Consider the following 20,475-nt stretch of genomic DNA (forward strand, 5'->3'; position numbering starts at 1 on the left):
ACACTAAAACACAGAGGCTGAGCCCCATAATGGTGTGGAGGGCACTGGAAATCTGGTTTTAAAATACACATTTTGCTAATACACGTTGTACTAAACTAGATCCTGCTGTGCAGAGAGGCCATGCCCCTCCATCTCACTCCTCCTGGCTATTTGCTTCTGCCAGCCAAACAGCACAGCTGGTACAAGGTGCAGGTACGTAACTCGCAATGGGGATGCCCCTTTTGGAGTCATTAGACCTCATGATTTGTATCATAAAAACTCACCTACATGGTGTAAATCAGCATTATGTGAGGAATTACTCAGATACTCTATAATTCAAAAAGTGGTTCATTTTAGAAAATCTAGTTTTAAAATCTCACAGAAATATATTCATTGGAAGATATGAGTAACATAAATATGTAACAGATAAGAGTGATATGTAATGTATATATGGAATATATAACATGTCTAATATTTATGTAATATATTTATGATACAAGATAGACATAGCAGAAATTGTGGTGAAAATATAGGTTAATTGGCATAAAGTGTTAGTGGTACAAAGCATATACTTAATTTTCTGCGTGTTCTTACATGCTTTGCTGAGCTGGGATTATGGAGAGCACCCTCTAGTCATGTCAGAACATCAGTTAAATCTACATAAATCAATACCATGTCAGCAGTTTTCTAGATTAAATTACATGACTAGGAATTTGTAGACTACTTTATACAAGTGTAGGCCTAAGAAAATAAGCAGCTTTTTTAATGTTTCATCTTACCTTGGACTCTGAATGTTTGTTAATATAATTCTTTAGTAAGAAATTTCATACTACAATGTATAAAATCTGAATAAATGTACTAGTCTGCAAATGGTTCAAAACCTGCAAGGCTGAGTGTTTTACAGAGTACCTAAAACCAGGAAAAACCATGACATCTGCTTAGTTCTATGAAGGAGGTTTTACTTACACACGCAGCTCCTGACTACACAAAATAAGTAGAAAGCCCTGTCTAAAAAGACAGAAAGAGTGTAAAACCCCAAAAGAAATGCTGACATTACTGCAGACCACAAAGAATTGAGAACAGGCCCAAAAAGTTTAATTTGGCGAAAGATTGCTTATCTTGCTGTGATCTTGAAATAGATGATCTGTGGGCAAATGACATGTCATTGCATCTGTAACCAAAATAATCAATTCCCAGATGATGGGAGAATTTACTTTCATTTGTTAGAAGTCAGAATTGATACTAATACACTGCAAGTCAATACCATTTGCATTACAAGTGCCAGGTTTATGGCAAGATGCAGAAAAAAATGTACAGTGTGAAGCTATGCTCCCAAACAGCGTATAAATTCAAAGCATAAATTGCTTTATAATTCAATTTTCAGTTATAGTTTTGTTTTCTTGTCACTTTATCACGTCTGTATGCATGAATGTCCATTTGTGGAAACAACTGATGAAATAGATCTTTCTAAACACTACTTGGAAAAAAACAAACGTTCACCCTACAAACATTCATAATTGCTACTTATCAAATGTAGGAACAAACATTGTCATGTATGCAATTTGTAACAATACATTAATTTAAATTTCATGCGACTTTCAAATAAAATAGGAAAAGGAAAATCAGTGAAATATGCTATTGCCTGGCACCAGCAAAGGGGATTGCGATGTGAATCAACAGTAGCAGCATATACTGACTGTCACCAAGTAGTACATAATAGGGATCCTGTTCTGCTCGGTTTTGACATGCATTCTGCAGCACCCCATTTCCCCTTTCTATGGCACAGAGTCCACGCACACCCTGTAAGTCTTTATAATACTGCTACATTCCAACCAATTTCTACTTGCTCTAAAGAAGGGCTTTTGCTCTGCTTTCCTAGAAAAGCTTCACATCTTCAGATTTGTGATTTTGGAATAAAATAAACAGTGGAAATCTGGAGAGTTAGTTGTTATTTGATAGTCTGATTTCCTGTTGTTAGAATTGTACAAAGCTTCCTGCAGAAGCTGATGCAGGGTTAACCTTGGCTGGGGACTGATTGTGCAGCAGGGCAGCAGTAGTTCCCATGCCTTCTTAAGTAGCTTAGGTAATCTGCTGCTAGGATACCAGAGTTTGGGAATCCCTGTCTAATATTTGCAAACTGTTTTGAAATAATATTTTGAAGTAACATGTAAAAGTTTGAAGAGCTGGTTTTTTAAGGAAAGCAAAAAAATAAAGTATCTCACCTTCCCTGAAATGAATCATCCTCCCCCCCACTTTTGGAAAAAAAAAACGCACACTGTAAAATTTAATGTGAGTAAAATGCATAAGGTTCCCCAGTCATGTACAGTAATTTATGGAAAATTTTATAAATAAGAGTTGCAAATTATTGGATGCTCATTTTCTGCCAATCTCGATTGGGAGTTCTGTTACTGATTTATAGAGGGCTGGGAGCTCACCTTCAGAATCAAAAGGACATTAAAAATTATTTTGTAGAGTTAATAGTAATCATAAAAATCTTTATTGAATTCTGTGTAATTTCCATGAAGTCCTTAGGACTCCCTGATATAATAAATGTCTTATAATCCATTTGTCTGAACTAAGAAATAGGAGCCTGTTAATATTTCCCTCTGAAAATTGTTTTCAGGTAAAGCATAATTTCTCATTTATTGATAGTAATTGCCACTGCATTTTGTGGCCTGAATTTTCTATTGCAATTGATAGATAAATCAAAAAGTTGAAGAATTCAAGATGTTCTTTAGCAGAGAATAAATGCCAGCAGTCTCTACCTTTATGGTTACATTGACCTTAGTATGGGCAAATCAGCTGACTTGAAAATAAGCAAGAACTAAGCAGTGGCCATAATTTTAATACTGTTTTCTTGCTCAGGACAGCCCCCGCTCTGTTGTCACAGCTGCCTAATTGAAATTTGATCACACAGCTGGATCACTGGTCACGCACCAGTGACCGCTCCACGGCTTTGGCTGCTCGTTGCTGTTACACTAACTTTTTGTTTCCCAATCATAAGCAAATTAAAGCAGGCAGCTGCAAATTCATCAATAGGTTAAATTCATTAGCTGTTCTCTCTATGAAATAAACAGGAAAATTAAGCTCTTCTTGGTCTTAATTAGTTCTTATAAAAGTTGGCAGGGAAACAAAGACATTTGTACACTCCTTTATTTTTGTAAGAGACTTGCCTGAAAGAAAAACCTCAGACATGTAATTTCCTTTTTTTTTTTTTCTCCTCCCCTGCTTAATGCTCTCAGTCAGAGGCTAACCCAGCACCCTGCCTCTGAGGGTAGAAAGAAAGGTGGTTTGGCACGGGGTTATGCTATGTCTCTTTTGTGCGGATCGGGGCATGTTCGGGGGAGCCTGCACAAGCTGTTTCCACAGTGATAGGCCACACGCTGTGTTTGCAGTCTCCCGTACGGGTAATTCTTCTGCAGGAGAAGCCTTAGCCGAGTGCTGTGGTTCCACAATCATTACCGCTGGCTCTGGGCCATGCCACATCACCCAGCAGTACAAATTTGATCTGGATCAGGTTTGGGCACATGATTACATTTCTGTCAAATTAGCAGAGCGCTTGGGTGAGGATTTTATGCTGCCTGTGTGCTTTTATCCTGGTTGCAGAGGAAACGCACTATGCTGGAACCACAGAGGGTTAGGGCCGTGTGGGCAACTGAAACCTGTTGCAGCACTAATCCTGCTGGGGCAAAGGTAACCTGCCAAAGTTTTGTTGGGACAAATTGAATTGGCAGAGAGCATTTCAACTGGAACAGCACTTTGTGTCACGTACCCATGGCAGTGTCAAGCTGGCAGCAGAGGCCTCCAATGTGTTTAATATATAGTTAAATATTGGCCTATCCTTTAGCCACAGACTAGTCCAGAGGAGTCTTAATTCTCCTTATTCATACTATTTTCCACAGAATTTACTTGTGCTTCATGCTTGTATGGTGTTCTGGCCCCTATATACTTTTTAAGGTGCAGCTCTGTGGTGAGCTGAAAACAATGTAAGGCTTTACTGCTGCTGAAAAGGTGTGATGTCACCACTTCCATTGCATCAGCTCTAGTAACGATGCCAGTTGTGGAGTGAGTCAGACTAGAAAGCTGATTTTGCTGAAAACTAAGAAAAAAAAATAAAAGTAAGAAAGAAAATCAGTGAAAGTTTGGACTGCTCCTTTGCTGGCAGCCCGAAGATTAACTTGAGCCAACTGTAAGGTTCAGACTTTGAGTTTCAGCTCTGACTATTTTCCAGCTGAAAGGTCTTGTCATAACAAGGCGAGGAAAAAACCTTAAGAACAGCTGTGATAAATGGTTAACAACAAAGCTACTAATTTACTTAAATGTTGGTCTTCTGAATCATTGCGAAATATTTCCAGTGGCTATGTGCATAATAGCATTCATAATAGCATTTTGCTTATTTACTTTATTGGTGAAATCTTTATGCTAATGAAATAAATTTTTTTAATTTTTGCTTTTCTAAGTAACATTCAGAAAAGAAAAATATCTTGGACTTCTGTCTTCTCATCTGTTAATCTGTAATTCCTCTACTGGGATTGCATTTTGCTTCAATTCTTTGATTTGTAACTCAACCACTGAACAGGCATTCCTTTCTGGTTCTAGATAAGGTAGTTACTCATCAGCACTTTAGAAAGAATTTACCTTTCTCAGCCATCAATTAAGTGAGCATTTCTAAAACAGGGCAATAAATCCAATGGGGGATTAATTAAGCTTTAAAAAGAAATGGCTACTGACTGCTATCTCCCCTGCTGCATCCCCTCCCTCCTGGGAACTATGTAGGTAAGCAGTCAGATAGCAGGAATTTTGGAGAGAATAGCTGATCGGTAGGTGCAGAGTAGAACTGAGGACTATGTGGGGATTTCAAGAAAGAGCTTGCATAGACAAAGACTGCAGGAGTTGTCAGAGGGTGAATTATGAAAACTATGTGAAGGAGGAACAAGTGGAGTGAACTGTTTGGTGCTGGAGAAAGGTTGTATCTGGTGGGGAGGACAAAAAGCAAACATTAATTCCCAAAGAGCAGGTACTGAGAAGATGTGGTACTGCTGTTTCCTAATCTGTTTCTGGTGAAATAGCATTAGAAATAGGTCAAAGCACTTATTTATACTGTTCAAGGTAATCTTCCTGATTCTTAGCTGTAGCTGATTAGGCCATGCTAAAATGAATAACCTTGCTACCAGAACTATGGATTTGTAAATTTACTGTAAGAAGTAGTAGAATACTGCCTTAAAGCACTACAGCTGCTTGCAAAGTAAATTACCAAGACACCGCCTAAATAAAGAATTAGGGAGCTCTCTTACTTCACTTTTACTTGAAGTCCTAGAAAATTCAGCTCTGAGATGTCAAAGCTAAATAAACTTCCTAGCCTTCTCTTTTCAGAAAGTAATTAAATTTAAAGTTAGACAGATTATTGTGGTTTACATCTTAGTTAAGGCTACCTCCATAACCCACTTCAAATGAGGGAGGATAGACAGATATTTCTCAAACCACAGATGAAAATAAAATTCCTGGTGTCCCCTGAGTAACTTGGAAAAGTTAAGTGTATTAGTATTACTTAAAACATCATGTTGGGGGTCTCTAATTTAAATTGCAGGGAAAAAAATATTTAAATCATGTCACTTAAGTAGTCTGCCAAGGCTTTGAATTGGATTTACTGGAATGAACTAGGAAGTTATAGGTCTGGATTGCTTCTTTGTGTCAAACTGACCACGTAAAGGCATGAGCAATTTAAATATGCAAGTGACTGTTCATTTAAGGCTCCTGCTTCTTGAGTTTGCTACTTTTTCCAATACTTCAGTTGAAGATATTAAAAACCCAAGATATTTTTAAATTGAGATATTCTATGTGAATAGTAACAGAAGGTCACAATATGTTCAGAGAATTCAAATACATGAATGTTCTCTTATGAATACTTCTTGTATAGATGGAGTTGCAGATGGGTTGCCAGATGGAATACCTTCCTTCCAATATAGTTACATGTATTTAAAAATGGCTGCAATGCGATCATATTATTTAAATCAATTCTGTTATTGCTTTTGAAGCCATAATGACAATAACTATTCTGTAACAGAGAAATGTGGCAAGAGGAATGTAATTTCTTGCTGTAGAATTGTTGGGCTTGACTGAGATCTAAAAAGTCTCTCTCTGAAGAAGGGACCTTAAACCAATGCTCTTTTTTTTAGGAGATTGTTTGAATATCTCACAGCATGCAGTAAAGTTCAGACAGAGCACTAGACGTCCAGGAGCATGTGAAACAGAACTGGATAAAAAGAAATTACAAGAAGAGCATTTTGGGACATAGCAATTCAGAAGTAGTCTTCCCTTCTTGACAAAAATCAATCCCCATGCCTTAGCCAGAGGCCCAGCACATCTTGGCAGAAGCATTCTTTTTCACTTGCTCAGTCCTTTGCCCTTTGATTATCTTGCTTAGCTGGATGTTATTAACATTGACATCACCATAGCATAATAATAAAATATAAAACAAAAGAAAAATCCTGCCCGGAGAGTGGAAAACTAAACCACTATATACACCCTTTTTCAATTCACATATTATCTCATCAGCCTGCCATACTTTATTTATATCCTCATGCTTTACTTGTGTTGGGTCTTCTTTTTCCAGACTCCCATTCATTCACCTGTGAAAAGTCATCAGCTAGCAAGAGCTCTTGTTGCAGTGTCCTCACCTGCCTTTTTTCTCTTGTCATGTCTGGTTAGTCACCAATATAAATTTCAACATCCTTTGAAATTTGTCTTACTACCTTTTTGCAGAACAAGGCACAGAAATTAGCGATAATAGCAACCATAGGAGGGAGGTTTTGGGGAAAGCAAGCAGGGACACCTAGATCCAGTTGCCCAGAACCATGTCAAAATGCCTTTTGAGTAACTCCAAGCATGGAGACTCCAAACCTCTCTGGGCAACTTGTGCCAGTGCTCAGTCACCCTCACAGTGAAGAAGTGTGTACTGATGTTCAGAAGGAACCTCTTATTTTTGAGAGTTTGGAGCCTGGGCCCACTGCCTCTGGTCCTGGCTCTGGGCACCACTGAAAAGAGCCTGGCTCTGTCCTCATTGCACTCTCCCTTCAGGTATTTGTATACATTGCTGAGTTCCCACCCCCCGAGCCTTCTTCATTCCTCCCAGCTCGCTCAGCTTTTTCTCATAGCACAGATGCTCCAGTCTCTTCATCATCCTTGTGGGCCTTTTTTGGACTCTCTTCAGTATGTCCATGTCTCTTTTATGCTTGGACGCCCTTATCTGGACCCAGCACTCCAGATGTGACACCACCAGTGCTGAGTAGACAGTAGGGATTATCTCCCTTAATCTGCTGGCTTTACTGAATCATGTCAGCAAGACAATTTATTTCAATTGCCAAGTTCCTCAAAGTAAAATCTGACATTTTCTTCCCCTGCCACAACTGGAAGATAGAGTCAAAAGCTGTAGGTTCTCCACAAAGGTCAGGAGTGCTTTATCTGATCGCTTGTATCTCCTGCAGGCTTTGATGTTGTCAGTGTTAACCCTACCATATTCAACAAAGAATGTAATTCAGCTTTTAAAAATTGTCTTTTCTTGCCTCGGAAGTTAAAATTCACACTGCTGTTAAGCAATGACGCCAGTACCTTTATGCATGTAGATCTCTCAGCTCCAGGCTTTAAGTTCTTGAACTCACTGTGAGCCCGGAAAAGGAGGGAGTGGTAGGAGGAAGGACTGGAGTGACTCAGAGTTCTTCAGTCCTTAGCTCTGGTTATGTGTAACTGGAGGCTTCTGAAGCAACCCCAGACCTCCTGTTCTGTCTGGGCCATGTTTCAATTTTTTTATAGTCTGATATTCAGCCTTGAATTTCCAGGCATGTTCTGATTCGCCTGTTTTGAAATACATGCAATATATAAATGAAATGTAATGTATAAGCAAGACTTTTTAGATAGAAGAGCCTTTGGGACTAGAACTGTCTTTTAGTTTTGCATTGCCTGTCACACTGGTGTTGTGGTGCACTGTTAGGTGTTTCAATACAAAAAAATAAAAATTAATGAGAAGAGTGAACAGATACTAAGTTATCTGGCTATTCTTCTAAATTGCATGGCTGATCTGACAAAAGAGTTATGACAAATCAGCAAAGTTCGAGTCTTTTAAAGATTCTTTAGAATGTGTTAAAGATACAGAGCCCCAAAAGGAAAAAAGCTCCCTAGATTTGCTGGGATTTTGTTCGTTTCCTTCAAAGAAATAAGGAGCGCTTGAAAAGCAAGGGAGGTTGCAGAGCGGTCCCAGCTCTGCGCGCCAGAGGGAGCTGTATCCACACAAAACTGCAAGTCCCGGTGTGTGCCAGGAATGCGGAGCAGGGATCTTGTAATAGGATGAATAGAAATACAAGGGATTTGGATAACCTGGAAGTGATTTTATTTTCTGCCTGTTTCTATTTTTCCCCTTAATTTCTTCTTACCATTAAAAAGAGTACATGTTGGTTTGGTTTGTAGTGAAAGAAGGATAAAGTCATTTCAAAGACAGAGATCAAGCATGCTGATTGAATAATCTGGTTTATTGTATCCATGCACTGTAATAGAATTAGCTATACCTAGTCTGTTGCTACTGTCCTGGGAAAGATACTTTGACTGTGCTATTTTGACTTCTTATAACTATGAAAAACACTCACATTTTAGATTGAAATGTGCCTTGCCTTGTCCCCATACAAAGCTGAAATTTGAGGGAATGTTTAAAATTAGGAATATACCTAAGAACAAGAGAAATGTTAAAATCATATGCTTCACATTAAAAAGCATCCACTTAACAATTTTTTTATCAGCTCTCATGTTGTTGTTTTGTTTTTTTATAAATAGTGTCTTTATATGATCATAATTATACTTCATATAATCATAAATATACTTTATATATATGTGATTATGAACATACTTTATTATAGATTTGACCATAACATAGCTTTATGATATATCTGATCATAATACCATATATATATGGTCATAAATATACTTTATGATCATACTTTATAAACATACTTTGTATGATCATAACTGTATAACCCACCATTCCCATCCTCCTGGCTCTGCTCATGGTTGGTGGGGGATAGATGTGAATGAAGGAGTGAATTTGAGCCTGGAAAAAGGGTGGCAAGGGGAAGATGTTGTTTTAATTTTTGTTTTTGTTTCTTACCATCCAAATCTATTTTAATTAGCTATAAATTAAATTCATTTTCCCCAAGTTATGTCTGTTTTGCCCATGACAGTAATGGGTAAGGGATCACCCTATCTTTGTCTTGATCTATGAGCTTTTCAGCTTATCCACTCTTCCCATTCTGTTGAAGGGGGGATAGTGGATGGTGTGAGCCGGGAGGGTTCTGGCAGCCAGCCAAAGTCAACATAGTACAAAGGCTATAGTTTGGAATTGGGTGTCTAGGAACTTTTTGAGTACAAAGGATGAACTATTTGGTTCTAAGGATGATATACCAAGAAAAATTGGGGTTTTTAAGTCTCTAGCATTTATAGTTTCCTGTTATTTATAATATATTTCCTATTATTATTCCTTTCCTTTATTTCAAATGGAAAGGAATGGCTTTCTAGGTTTTCATGGTGTAAGAGGAGAAACTCCATCAGAATGAAAGAAAATATTCTACATCTTCTGTTTTGCTATAAAACTTTACAAGAACTCAGGACAAGTCCTAAAGGGATTTCTTCAATTAATCCTGTTTTGGAAGAGATTATGTTGTAAACCTAAGCCATGGCTGGTCTTAAAGAAGTGAAATTTAGAGCAAGATTGTTGTATATTTAAAACAATTTAATATATTTTCATGGGAAAAAAAGACAAACTCCAGACCCCATCAAGAGTAAAGCAGAGAAGAGCAACTAACTCAATACACAGTTGTCCCAAATTTTTTGGTGTCCTTAACTCTTGGATATATCAGCTTTTAGACTCATGAATGTTTTATTTGCTCTTTCATAGATCTTCCTGAGAGATAACCAATTGGATACTGCACAACAAAAGAAGTAATCAGACTCCGCTGACCTGTTTAACCCTGATTGTGAAGGATGAAAAGCAGCAGCTGCTTTCTGTGGAACAGGGCTTCTGGTGGCACTTGCTTCTTTCCTTTGGGATGATATTGGCATAAAGACATCCAGATATTGAACTCAAAATGTTGTGAGTTTATACACACCAGACTGTGTTCCATCACTTTTTGAAGCAGGTATGTTCTTTGAATAACTTTGCCTTATTTTTCAGCACTAATACAAATGAACTATGGGCATTGTAAGAAAAAAAGGCATATTATTACAACCCCTGTATAAGATATTTAATGCTGGGTAGTATAAAATGGGTGCAGAAAGAGCTGAAGTTAACTGGGGTCCCATTGTCTTAGGAGATGTGGAATTGTTACCAGAATTTGGATTGTCTTTTAATAATTTTATTGTCATTCAAGAAAGAAAACAACATTTTCTTGACTTTGTTCTACTTGAACAAAAATACATATCTCAAAAATAGGATTCTAATGTAATTTCAGCTATCAGGAATATATCTAGTACTAAAACTGTGACTGTTACATCTTCCGTAATAAGCAGAGTTTAACTTTTTCTAGAAAAGTATTGTCTCATTGCACTTTTAGTATTTTATGGGACTGCTTTAAATAAGTAAGAAATAATTTTGAATAGCTAAACCTTAAAGTAGATTAATCACTAGAAGAATGAACAGGCTAGTGAGTCTAAATTTCCATAGCTGACTAGGTTATTAAAATTATTTTATGAGAAAGTACAAATTACATGACTTTGTAGTTCTTCAGAATTAAATCCATTATAACTTTAATTTTGGTTTATGCTTCAATGCTGCCCTGTAGCTGATCAGCATTATGTAACAGATTTTTTAACTAATGCTGTATATCTGTGACTTCACATGGTTACTACCATTATCTTGTGCATTGATAGGTTTCATGTGCCTTGCATGATTCCAGTGCCAGGATAGATCCCAGGATTATGTTAAATATGCTCTAGGCATACCATCATGAACTAAAATCATGGTGACTACTGCAGGTGGTAAAGTGTTATCTAGATACTCACATGCAATTTTATTTTCTAATTGTTAACTTAAAACCAAAAGTTCAGTACTTTTAATTGAGGGATTATTTACAACACTTGAAAGTAGAAAAGAATTTTTTTCAGCAGATCACAGGACCCTAAATTGTGAGTTAGCTGATTAGAAAAAGAAAACATCAAAGTAAATGCTATGTGCCAGAATTACTATGTGGATTATGTTTCTCTGTGTACTTACATGGTATTTGATTTTTTTTTTCATACTGAATAATGCCGAAGAACTTAAAAGTGTTACATGGTTGGTTCTGAACTAAAATGTGGCTTAGTAAATAATATATGAATAATGTCATTATAGTGTTTCTAGCTCAGCAATGACAAGGATATAGTAAAAGAGAGGGTAGTCTTACCTAACTAAACAGATTTACAGAAATTTTTCTTATGGCTGGGCTTACAGTTCTCTTTTAGACTTTTTCTATGATCACTTTTCAACATTTGGAGAGGGGTGCAACATTCAAAGAAAGCAAGCTGCGGTGCAAGTTCTGTTGTGGCAAGTCTGCCATCAATGAGCTGTAGCTTTCTCTTATGAATCATAGGTATTTTTATCTTGTGGTTTACGTTACGGTTTATATGGAATCCTAGAATGGTTTGAGTTGGAAGGGACCTTAAAGGTCATCTAGTTCCAACCCCTTACCCTGGAGAGGGACACCTTTCATTAGATCAGGTTGCTCAGAGCCTCATCTAGCCTCCAGGGATAGGGCAGCCACAGCTTCTCTGAGCAACCTATTCCAGTGCTTCACCACCCTCACAGTGAAGAATTTCTTCCTAATATCTAATCTAAATTTAGCCTCTTTCAGTTTAATGCCATTGCCACTTGCCCTATTACTACATGTACTTGTGAAAAGTCCCTCTCCAGCTCTCTTATAGGCCCTCTTGAAGTACCAGAAAGCTGGTAAAAGGAGTTTCTGCTGTTTGAGTTTCTTTGTGTCATTGCCTAGCATTATCTAGGCCTGGTTTAAAAATGTTTAGTTCTTCAAATCCAAAAGGATGAGCTGCACACTGTAAGGAGGCAGTCAAACCACTCAATGAAGAATCACTAGTTTGTCTGCTTTTCTTCTGTGATGAAGGGAGGAACAAATGTTAGATCTGAAGTGGACTAAATCTGTCAGTCTGTGCACCGTGTCACTCTTGCACTATATTGTAAGGGTACCATGTTAAATTTATCAGAAGCTCATTAATTCAGTCCAAAGTCTTGTATCTCAAATAAGATAGGACCCTGATAGATGTCAGTATTTCCCATGAAGAATTTTTCAATAAATTTATAATACTGAGGTCAATTCTTGGTGTGTACTCTCACCATGGAGGTCCAGATTCGCTCCACCATCTCGGGGTCATGAGTTGGGAGTCACAGAATCAATCAGGATGGAAAAGATCTCTGACATCATCAAGTCCAATCTATGACTGAACACCACCATGTCAACTAAACCATGGCACAAAGTGCCACATCCAGTCTTTCCTTTAAACACCTCTGGGGATAGTGACTCCACCACCTCCCCAGCAGCCCATTCCAATATCTAATTACCCTTTTTGTGAAGAAATTCTTCCTAATGTCTGACTTAGACCTCCCTTTGTGCACCTTAAGACTGTGTCCTCTTGTCCTGTCACTAGTTGCCTGGGAGGAAAGGCCAACCCCCACTTGGCTACAACCTCCTTTCAGGGAGTTGTAGAGAGTGATAAGGTCACCCTTGAGCCTCCTTTTCTCCAGGGTAAACACCCCACCTCCCTCAGCTGCTCCTCATCAGACTTGTGCTCCAGACCCTTCACCACCTGTTGCTCTTTTCTGAACTTGTTTCAGCACCTCAATGTTCTTCCTGAATTGAATGGCCCAGAACTGGACACAGTACTCGAGCTGCAGTCATCCTGAGTACACCGTAGAGATAATAGGGAGAAAGTGTTTGGCCAGTTGTTCTCTGAGTCTGTTGACAATATAAGGAGTCTAGTTTGATTCAGAGTCAAATTTAGTCGCAGCTTAGGCACCTAAAATTGGTTGGGCTGAACCCTTGTGTTCAGAAAGCAAAAATTCTCCACTTTGTTGCATTGGGTAATACTCTGAGGTACAAAGCTCTTACCCCACTGTAAGAAGTCAGTAACCTCAACAAATAGTGGAATAATTTTCCTACAACTTAGAAAAGACAAATGTAAACAAACACAAATAAAACCAGGTGGAAATATAATGTTCGGGTAATAATGCCATAGCAAATTTACCTGTTCATTTCAGTGACAGCAACATCAAGCCTTTAATATGGTCAGTCCTACCCAACAGAAAAGCTTCTGTTCTTTGGTTTTTGCTTTTCCATTTTCTCATTTTTTCCTAATTGTAAAATATCTTACAGGACAGAGGATAACATAGAGGCGATTTTATTCTAGATTCACTTTCATGTATTTTAACCTTTTGCTGCCTGATTCAAATTTATTAAAATGAACGATAAGAAATACTATCTATAAATACTTACAATGTCTGGTATTTTAAATTATGTTCTACATTAGCAGCTTTGGTAATGCACTGCTATCATGGCTGAACAAAGGCAACGTGCTTTGTCAACGTCAGGTGAAGCATTATATAAAATCCTGGCACTAGAGAAGGGAGCAACACATGATGAGATTAAGAAGTCCTACAGGTATGTAAAATGTGCTTTGCAACAGGTCTAAAAATGCTTATTTGTCGGGCGTGATTATGATGGTAAAACTTTTTGAGTTACCTGCGCTGTAGACATTCATTGTGACAATGCTTTCTTTTTTTTAATTTGTGAGCCTGAAAAGAATCAGAGATGATGCAATACGAATCTGCTAATTTCATCCCACAAGCAGTCTGTGATTCATCTGAAATGTTTTAATCTAAGTGAATGAGAGGTCAGACTGTTGGGATAAACTAACATGGGGTATTTTAATACTGCACACAGTTCTTGTGTTAGCATCTTTCCTGAAGTATGTTGAAAAGCAAAGCCAATGCTTTAATGATAATTTGAAAACTATAGTAAGAGACATAAGGAGTTCAATCAGTTTATCTTGCCAGAAAAGAAGAAGATTATTTAGAAGAAAAGATAGATTTAGAAGAAAAGAAAAGGATAGATTATTTGATTATAGTGCATAATATCCTTGAAGGGGAAAATTGCTAGGTGTGACATAGTTGTTCACTTTATGAAGGCAAGCATAACCAAAAGCAGTGCTTGGAATCTGAAAATGATTTGAGCTGACAAAGAGGTTTTAACTGTGAGGGTAACCAACTACTGAAAAATACTGGCACAGGAAATGGTAGTTTCTCTATTGAAAAAGAAGAGAGGACGTTAAGACTAGTTTGAGTCAAGTACAAGTTATCAAAATGGTGGTAAATATTTTTTCGTTGAAATGTAACAAGACCTAGAAGTAAGACCAGAAGATTTTATGGATAATTTTGCCTTTAAATTTGTTCAGTTGCTATTGAAAGAGAAAGAAATTTAAATGTCATGTGCGAAGTAGATGTTCTTGACGCTGAAATATGTCAGACATGGACTTGCAGGTTTAATAAGTATTGTAAAACTTTTATTACAGCATCAATCTGGGTGTTGTTGGTTGCACTGTATTACCAGGCAAACTTTAACACAGCTCACTTTTCCTATCAAATGTAAGAATATATTTGAACTCAAAAAGGGTTTATGAAATGGATCTACTTGCATCATTGTTTAGTTTGAATTTTGGCAGGACTCTGTCCTCCATGTTTTTGAACAAATTGCATTTCTCCTGTTTTCTGTTCCTAAAGGCGCATGTTCAATGGAGGCAGAAGTAGTGAATGTCCAAACTCTGCATACAATAGAAGGAGAACTGTTGACATCCCATAGTTCTGTTGTCTTGCATAATTATACCACTGGGAAAAAAGCATGCTATGGTATCAAATTCACTTATGACTTGCACCTTCTGTGTCCCTGTAGTATAGCCTGGCTGCAGAAATCATCTTCTGTTACAGTGGGGAAACTGCAACACGCGTATCAAACAACGAGGCCCGTGGAAAGAATATATATATAGACCGATTCTTGATGGATGTTTCAGAGATGTTTATTTCTCCAGCCGCATGGCCGGGGCTCTGCCGAGGAACTGAGGCAATCACGGGACCCGAGGGTCCTTGCCCGCGCAGGGGAACACAAACCAACCAATGGGAACGAGGCTGAGCAGGGGCAGGGAAACCCCGTGTGTCCCCTCAGGGCCCCTCTCCCAGGGCTCCATGGCAGGGGGACGGCCCCAACATTTCACCAGTTTATTTTTAACAAAAAGAGATTTAAAACTGAACATTGGAAACAACTGGATAAACATGAGATAACAAGGACAGTTTCAAAACAAAACAAGCCACCCTCCTGAGTCTTTAAATGTCCAAACAGATTCTCTGGAACATCTTAAGGCTGGCAGAAGGGAGACAGGACTCTCTGAGCATGCTTTGTGGGGAAACTGAGGCAGGAGAGGGTTTCTTCCATTTGTACCTGTTGGAACTCTAAACAACACTAGTTAATTTCTTCCCTCCCCCTCTTCATTCCCCACTCGGCATTGGAAAGGGATTTTTGGGGAAACAATTGGTAAAGGCATGGTTTTGTGAGGGAAACCATGGGGTGTAAAACGGATTAGGAATACACTGGGGGTAATAGGATATAGGACGAAAGGGAAAGGTGGGATTAGGAAAGGGAGACTGTAGGGGGAGCTTATAATGGAGATATTGTCTAACATGACTACAATTTTTAGCATATATACTGCCTTTTGCAGGAACACCATCAGGCCCAGTGACCTCTGCTGCTTGTAACCCTTTTCTACCTTGTATAATTTCGAACTCCACCACCTCTTCATCTCCCAAGCTTGGGATGCATTTTTCAGGGTTATTCTTTTTAATAGCACTTCTATGAATGAATATGTCTTCCTGGTTGTCACATCTCATTATAAAACCATAATTTTGTTTAACATTATACCATTTTACTATTCCTAAAACCTTAGTTATGATGATTTTTTCCTTTTTCCGAGTGGCTACTGTTTTCTGTCTCGCTGCGTTTTTGCTTTCTCTTTCGTTTTCACTCGCTCCCGTGTTGGAATTGCCAGGGCTGCTGGGGCCATTGGGGCTGCTCGTGCCTGCGCGCTCTTCCCGGGGTTTCATTCGGGGCTGTGCGGGCTGGGCCGGGCCGCGCCGCTCAGCTCCCTGCGCGCCGTCACCTCTGCTCTCAACTGCGCTGCTGCTGCCTGGGGCCATGCCCACGTCTCGGCCGGGCCCCCGAGCGACGACCCCCCCGTGCCCTGCTCCAGCGCGCGTTTCAGCTAGGTGCGGCTCTGCTCCACCGCCAGCCGCCACCTGCGCACCGCCCCTCTCGGTCGGGTGTTCACGGGGCTTGCTCCACCACATGCTGCACAGGGCCTGGCAGACACCGCCGGGTTGTGCCGTTCCCGCAGCGCCTTGCTCCACTGCCAATACTGCAGCTCGCACTGCTCCACCTGCGCGTGGGAGCTGCCTCGCTGCTGCTCGCAGAGCACTCGGTCCACGTGGCCTGGGTCACACAGACTCTGAGGCAGGCTTCCCTTCGCCAAGACACAGCTGACATTGCTCAACAGTCTCAGTAACCAAATAATATTCAAGATAATATTCTTCCATCGGCATATATTTTGACTCAGAAATTGTGTCCAAACGGTCTTCCAAAAGTCTTTGGTAAGAATCAGATCCCAAGAAACATAGAAAAAGTTCTTAAACAACCATGCCAGGAAGTGTTTCAATTCCTTTTGAGCTTGAATTAAGCTAAAATTTACAAATCGTTGTTCAAGAACCTTTTCAAGTTTAAGATAAATGTCCATATGCGGCTCTGAGAGCCAAGAGTCTTTCCATGGTTCCTCCATAATTTAGAGATGGAACAGCAAAACAAAAACAAGAAGAGAAATCCAGAGTTTACTCACAAATCAGTCGCTGTCCTTAGGGATCAGGGATCTCTCTGCTCGCATTATCCACCATTTGTTACAGTGGGGATTCTGTAACACGTGTATCAAACAACAAGGCCCGTGGAAAAGAAATATATATGGACCGATTCTTGATAGATGTTTCAGAGATGTTTATTTCTCCAGCCACATGGCCGGGGCTCTGCCGAGGAACTGTTCCAGTCACCGGCCCAAGGGTCCTTCTGCCCGCGCAGGGGAACACACACCAACCAATGGGGAACGAGGCTGAGCAGGGGCAGGGAAACTCCGTGTGTCCCCTCAGGGCCCCTCTCCCAGGGCTACATGGCAGGGGAGGGACCCCAACAATCTTCTGTATCAAATGTAATGTTTTCCGGTTGCTTTTACATTTAATTTTCTGGAAATCCCCAAAGGAGAAAGTTGTCATGGAAGAATGTAGAACGGAATTAACTTTATTTAATGCTGAGTATGAATATGGATGATTTACACAGTGATCTATGGCAAAACTGACAGTGGTGCTTCCTCCATCTTTATTAGTAATTAGAGAAAAAAAAAAGACTGCTTATAACTATAGTGGAAATGTCAGAGGGATTCACTTTTAATGGAGTAGCTGTAAATATTTGCAAGATAAAATGATGAGTCAGTCTCATAGAATTGCTTTAATTATAATTTAATTTATGCTAATCCAAAAATCTGCTGCTGAAATGGTATTCTTTAGTACAAGGTATAAAACCAGCCATACCTGATTCTGAGCTTCCTGCCATTATTAATTAAGTCACTGTTAATCATACTACCACAGCCCAGGGCAAAATTTGCTTTTTAATAAACATGACAGACATGACTGTGATTTTATTTGGAGTTTGGCACACTCTAATTTATCAGGGAGTAAAGCTAATGGGCTTCTAATCAGCAGAATTTCAAAGGAGATCTGTTTATCTTCAATATAATACAAAAATAATTTTAGAACCTTTTTTTGGCATAATAAATTACACTGTTCTTTGACTTTTGCTTTCTTGTCTGACAGTGAATTAATATGCAGAGAGATACTGGATTTCTTGTTTTCTTCAGAAGTTTCAAAACACCCTGTTTGATAGACTACTTACAAGAAAATCATGGAGTCATCCAGTGGTTTGTGTTGGAAGAGACCTTAAAGATACCTAGTTCCAACCCTCTGCCCTGGGTTCCTCAGACTAGAGCAGGTTGCTCAAAGCCTCATCCAATCTGGCCTTGAACAGTTCCGGGGATAGGTCATCCACAGCTTCTCTGAGCAACCTATTCCATTGCATCCCCACCCTCACAGTGAAGAATTTCTTCCTAATATCTAATCTAAACTTTGCCTCTTTCAATTTACAGCCATTGCCCCTTGTCCTATCACTACACACCCATGTAAAAACCCCTGCTCCAGCTTTCCTGTAGGCCCTCTCTAAGTACTGGAAGGCTCCAATTATGTCACAGTAAAGATTTCTCCTTTCCAGTGTGAATAATCCAAATTCTTCTGGCCTTTCCTCTTAGGAAAGGCACTCCATCCTGCTAATTATCATGGTGTCCCTCCTCTGGACTTGCTCCAAAAGGTCAACACCTCTGTGACAGAGTACATTGGTAATTAAGAATTTTATTAGAAAATGTGTACAGCGCTCTTAATGCCATTTAATTACTACCAAGCAAGGAGGGATAATGGCTTACTCATGCCTATGCCAATAGCCTGTGCTAGTCCTGATACAGCCTCAGGGTCCACCCAAGGCTCCCCACAGCCACAAGCAACAACGCCTATGGTCCAGGAAAGGGAATGAAAAGCATTGGAGAATGCAGGCATTGATCCTGCTGCCTCTCACATGCTAAGTGAGCGCTCTACCACGTGAGCTAAATGCCAACCATACAGCCTCTGCCTGAGGTCCTCTCCCCTCCCAGGCACCCAGCCCTGCCCCAGGATGCCCTGAAGCAAAGTCTGGGCCTCCCAATGACCTCACTATCATACCACCACCCCCCCACTCACATTCCTGCTGGAGGTGATCCCTGACGACTTCAATGCTCAGAATCACCATCCCCTGCCCAAGGGAGTTTTCACTCAAAACTGCTGGGGGAATGGGATTCCCGAAGTCAGACAAGAGTTCATGACCGGGCAGCTGATTATGGGGAACCTCCTGGGCAGGACCAAAAAAAGGCAATGATGCCACAGGGTGTGGGCCAGAGCCAAAAGAGCACTCCTTCGAGCCGGAGTTGAACCAGCGACCTAAGGATGGCCATGCAAGGGAGCCTACAGTCCTCCGCTCTACCAGCTGAGCTATCGAAGGAAGTGTGGGGACATGCCCAGGACCTCGCCCAGCACACACTCAGACAGCACTTTTCCCAAGCCACAGGGCACCATCATGCCTCTATTGCCACATCCTGCTTCAAACAGCCTCAGCTCCAACATCACAGCACCTCGCTCAAAACTTTAGCCCATCAGTCATGCAAAACACAAACAGGAAGGCTCCATAAGCTCCTTGGATGTCATCTTTTACAGATGGACTCTCTTCAGTCCACACAGAGTTTATCCATATCTTGCTGCATTTGCCCTTGATTCCCTTTCACTGTGGTGTCTTTTGCTCTCTGCTCAAGCACAAGACAAAATGACAGCCATTCCTCTGTTCTGTAACCTATGCCTAAGCACCACAACAATTCCTCCAAACCTCTCTTTCTGCAATCTGAATGTGCCCAATCTCCTCAGCCCATCCTTTAAGAGAAATCCATCGATTCCTTGAGATTCTTGGTGGCCCTCCACTGAGGTTTTTCCATTTCATTGATGTCTTTTCTGTACTTGGCTTGATACTCTAGAACTGTCAAGCACAGAGGGAGAAGATCAATTCTTCTGTCAAACTGCCTATAGTACTCTTGATATAACCCTGGATGTCATCCTCCTCTGCAAATGCAGGGCACACCACAAATCTCCCCAGAGGTCAGATGGATGCCCACCAAAGGGCCGTGTGTCCAGGTAAAGGGAATGAAAAGCATTGGAGAATGCGGGCATCGATCCCGCTGCCTCTCACATGCTAAGCGAGCGCTCTACCACTTGAGCTAATTCCCCACCCTGCAGCCTCTGCCTGAGGTCCTCTCCCCTCCCAGGCTCCCAGCCCTGCCCCAGGATGCCCTGCACCCAAAGCCTGGGCTGCCCAATGGCATCACTGTCATACCACCAACTCCATTCCTGCTGGAGGTGACTGCAGACAACTCCAGGGCTTGGAACCACCATCTGTCACCAAGGGTTCACCAAAAAATGCCTTGGCTGGTCATCTATCCAAAGCTAGACAAGAATTCTTGGTTGGACAGCCCTTTGAAGGGCCCCCTCCTGGGCAGGACCAAAAAAAGGCAGTGGTGCCCCAGGGTGTGGGCCAGAGCCAAAAGGTCACTCCTTCAAGCCAGGGTTGAACCAGCGACCTCAGAACGGCCATGCAAGGGAGCCTACAGTCCTCCGCTCTACCAGCTGAGCTATCGAAGGAAGCATGGGGATGTGCCCAGGGGGACCTCAGCCAGCACACACTCAGACACTACTTCCTGAGC

At 40.5% G+C, this 20,475-nt stretch overlaps 1 protein-coding gene and 2 non-coding genes across 3 annotated transcripts in view; 1 reads left to right on the forward strand and 2 right to left on the reverse strand.

Annotated features, from left to right (window-relative positions):
- The first annotated feature begins 13,560 nt into the window (after positions 1–13,560).
- The window catches only part of DNAJC5B (DnaJ heat shock protein family (Hsp40) member C5 beta), a 41,184-nt gene continuing 34,269 nt past the window's right edge, over positions 13,561–20,475 (forward strand). Inside the window, exon 1 of the mRNA XM_032126683.1 lies at positions 13,561–13,667. Within this exon, the coding sequence (XP_031982574.1) occupies positions 13,561–13,667 (107 nt within the window). The remainder of the gene's footprint in view (positions 13,668–20,475) is intronic.
- TRNAY-GUA lies at positions 19,141–19,229 on the reverse strand. The gene is given in 2 exon segments: positions 19,141–19,176; positions 19,193–19,229. It is a non-coding gene; the product is annotated as a tRNA-Tyr (tRNA).
- On the reverse strand, positions 19,930–20,002 carry TRNAA-AGC. Its single transcript has one exon. It is a non-coding gene; the product is annotated as a tRNA-Ala (tRNA).

This window comes from Corvus moneduloides, chromosome 1 (assembly GCF_009650955.1).
Source record: "Corvus moneduloides isolate bCorMon1 chromosome 1, bCorMon1.pri, whole genome shotgun sequence".
In the NCBI taxonomy this organism is placed as follows: Eukaryota; Metazoa; Chordata; class Aves; order Passeriformes; family Corvidae; genus Corvus; species Corvus moneduloides.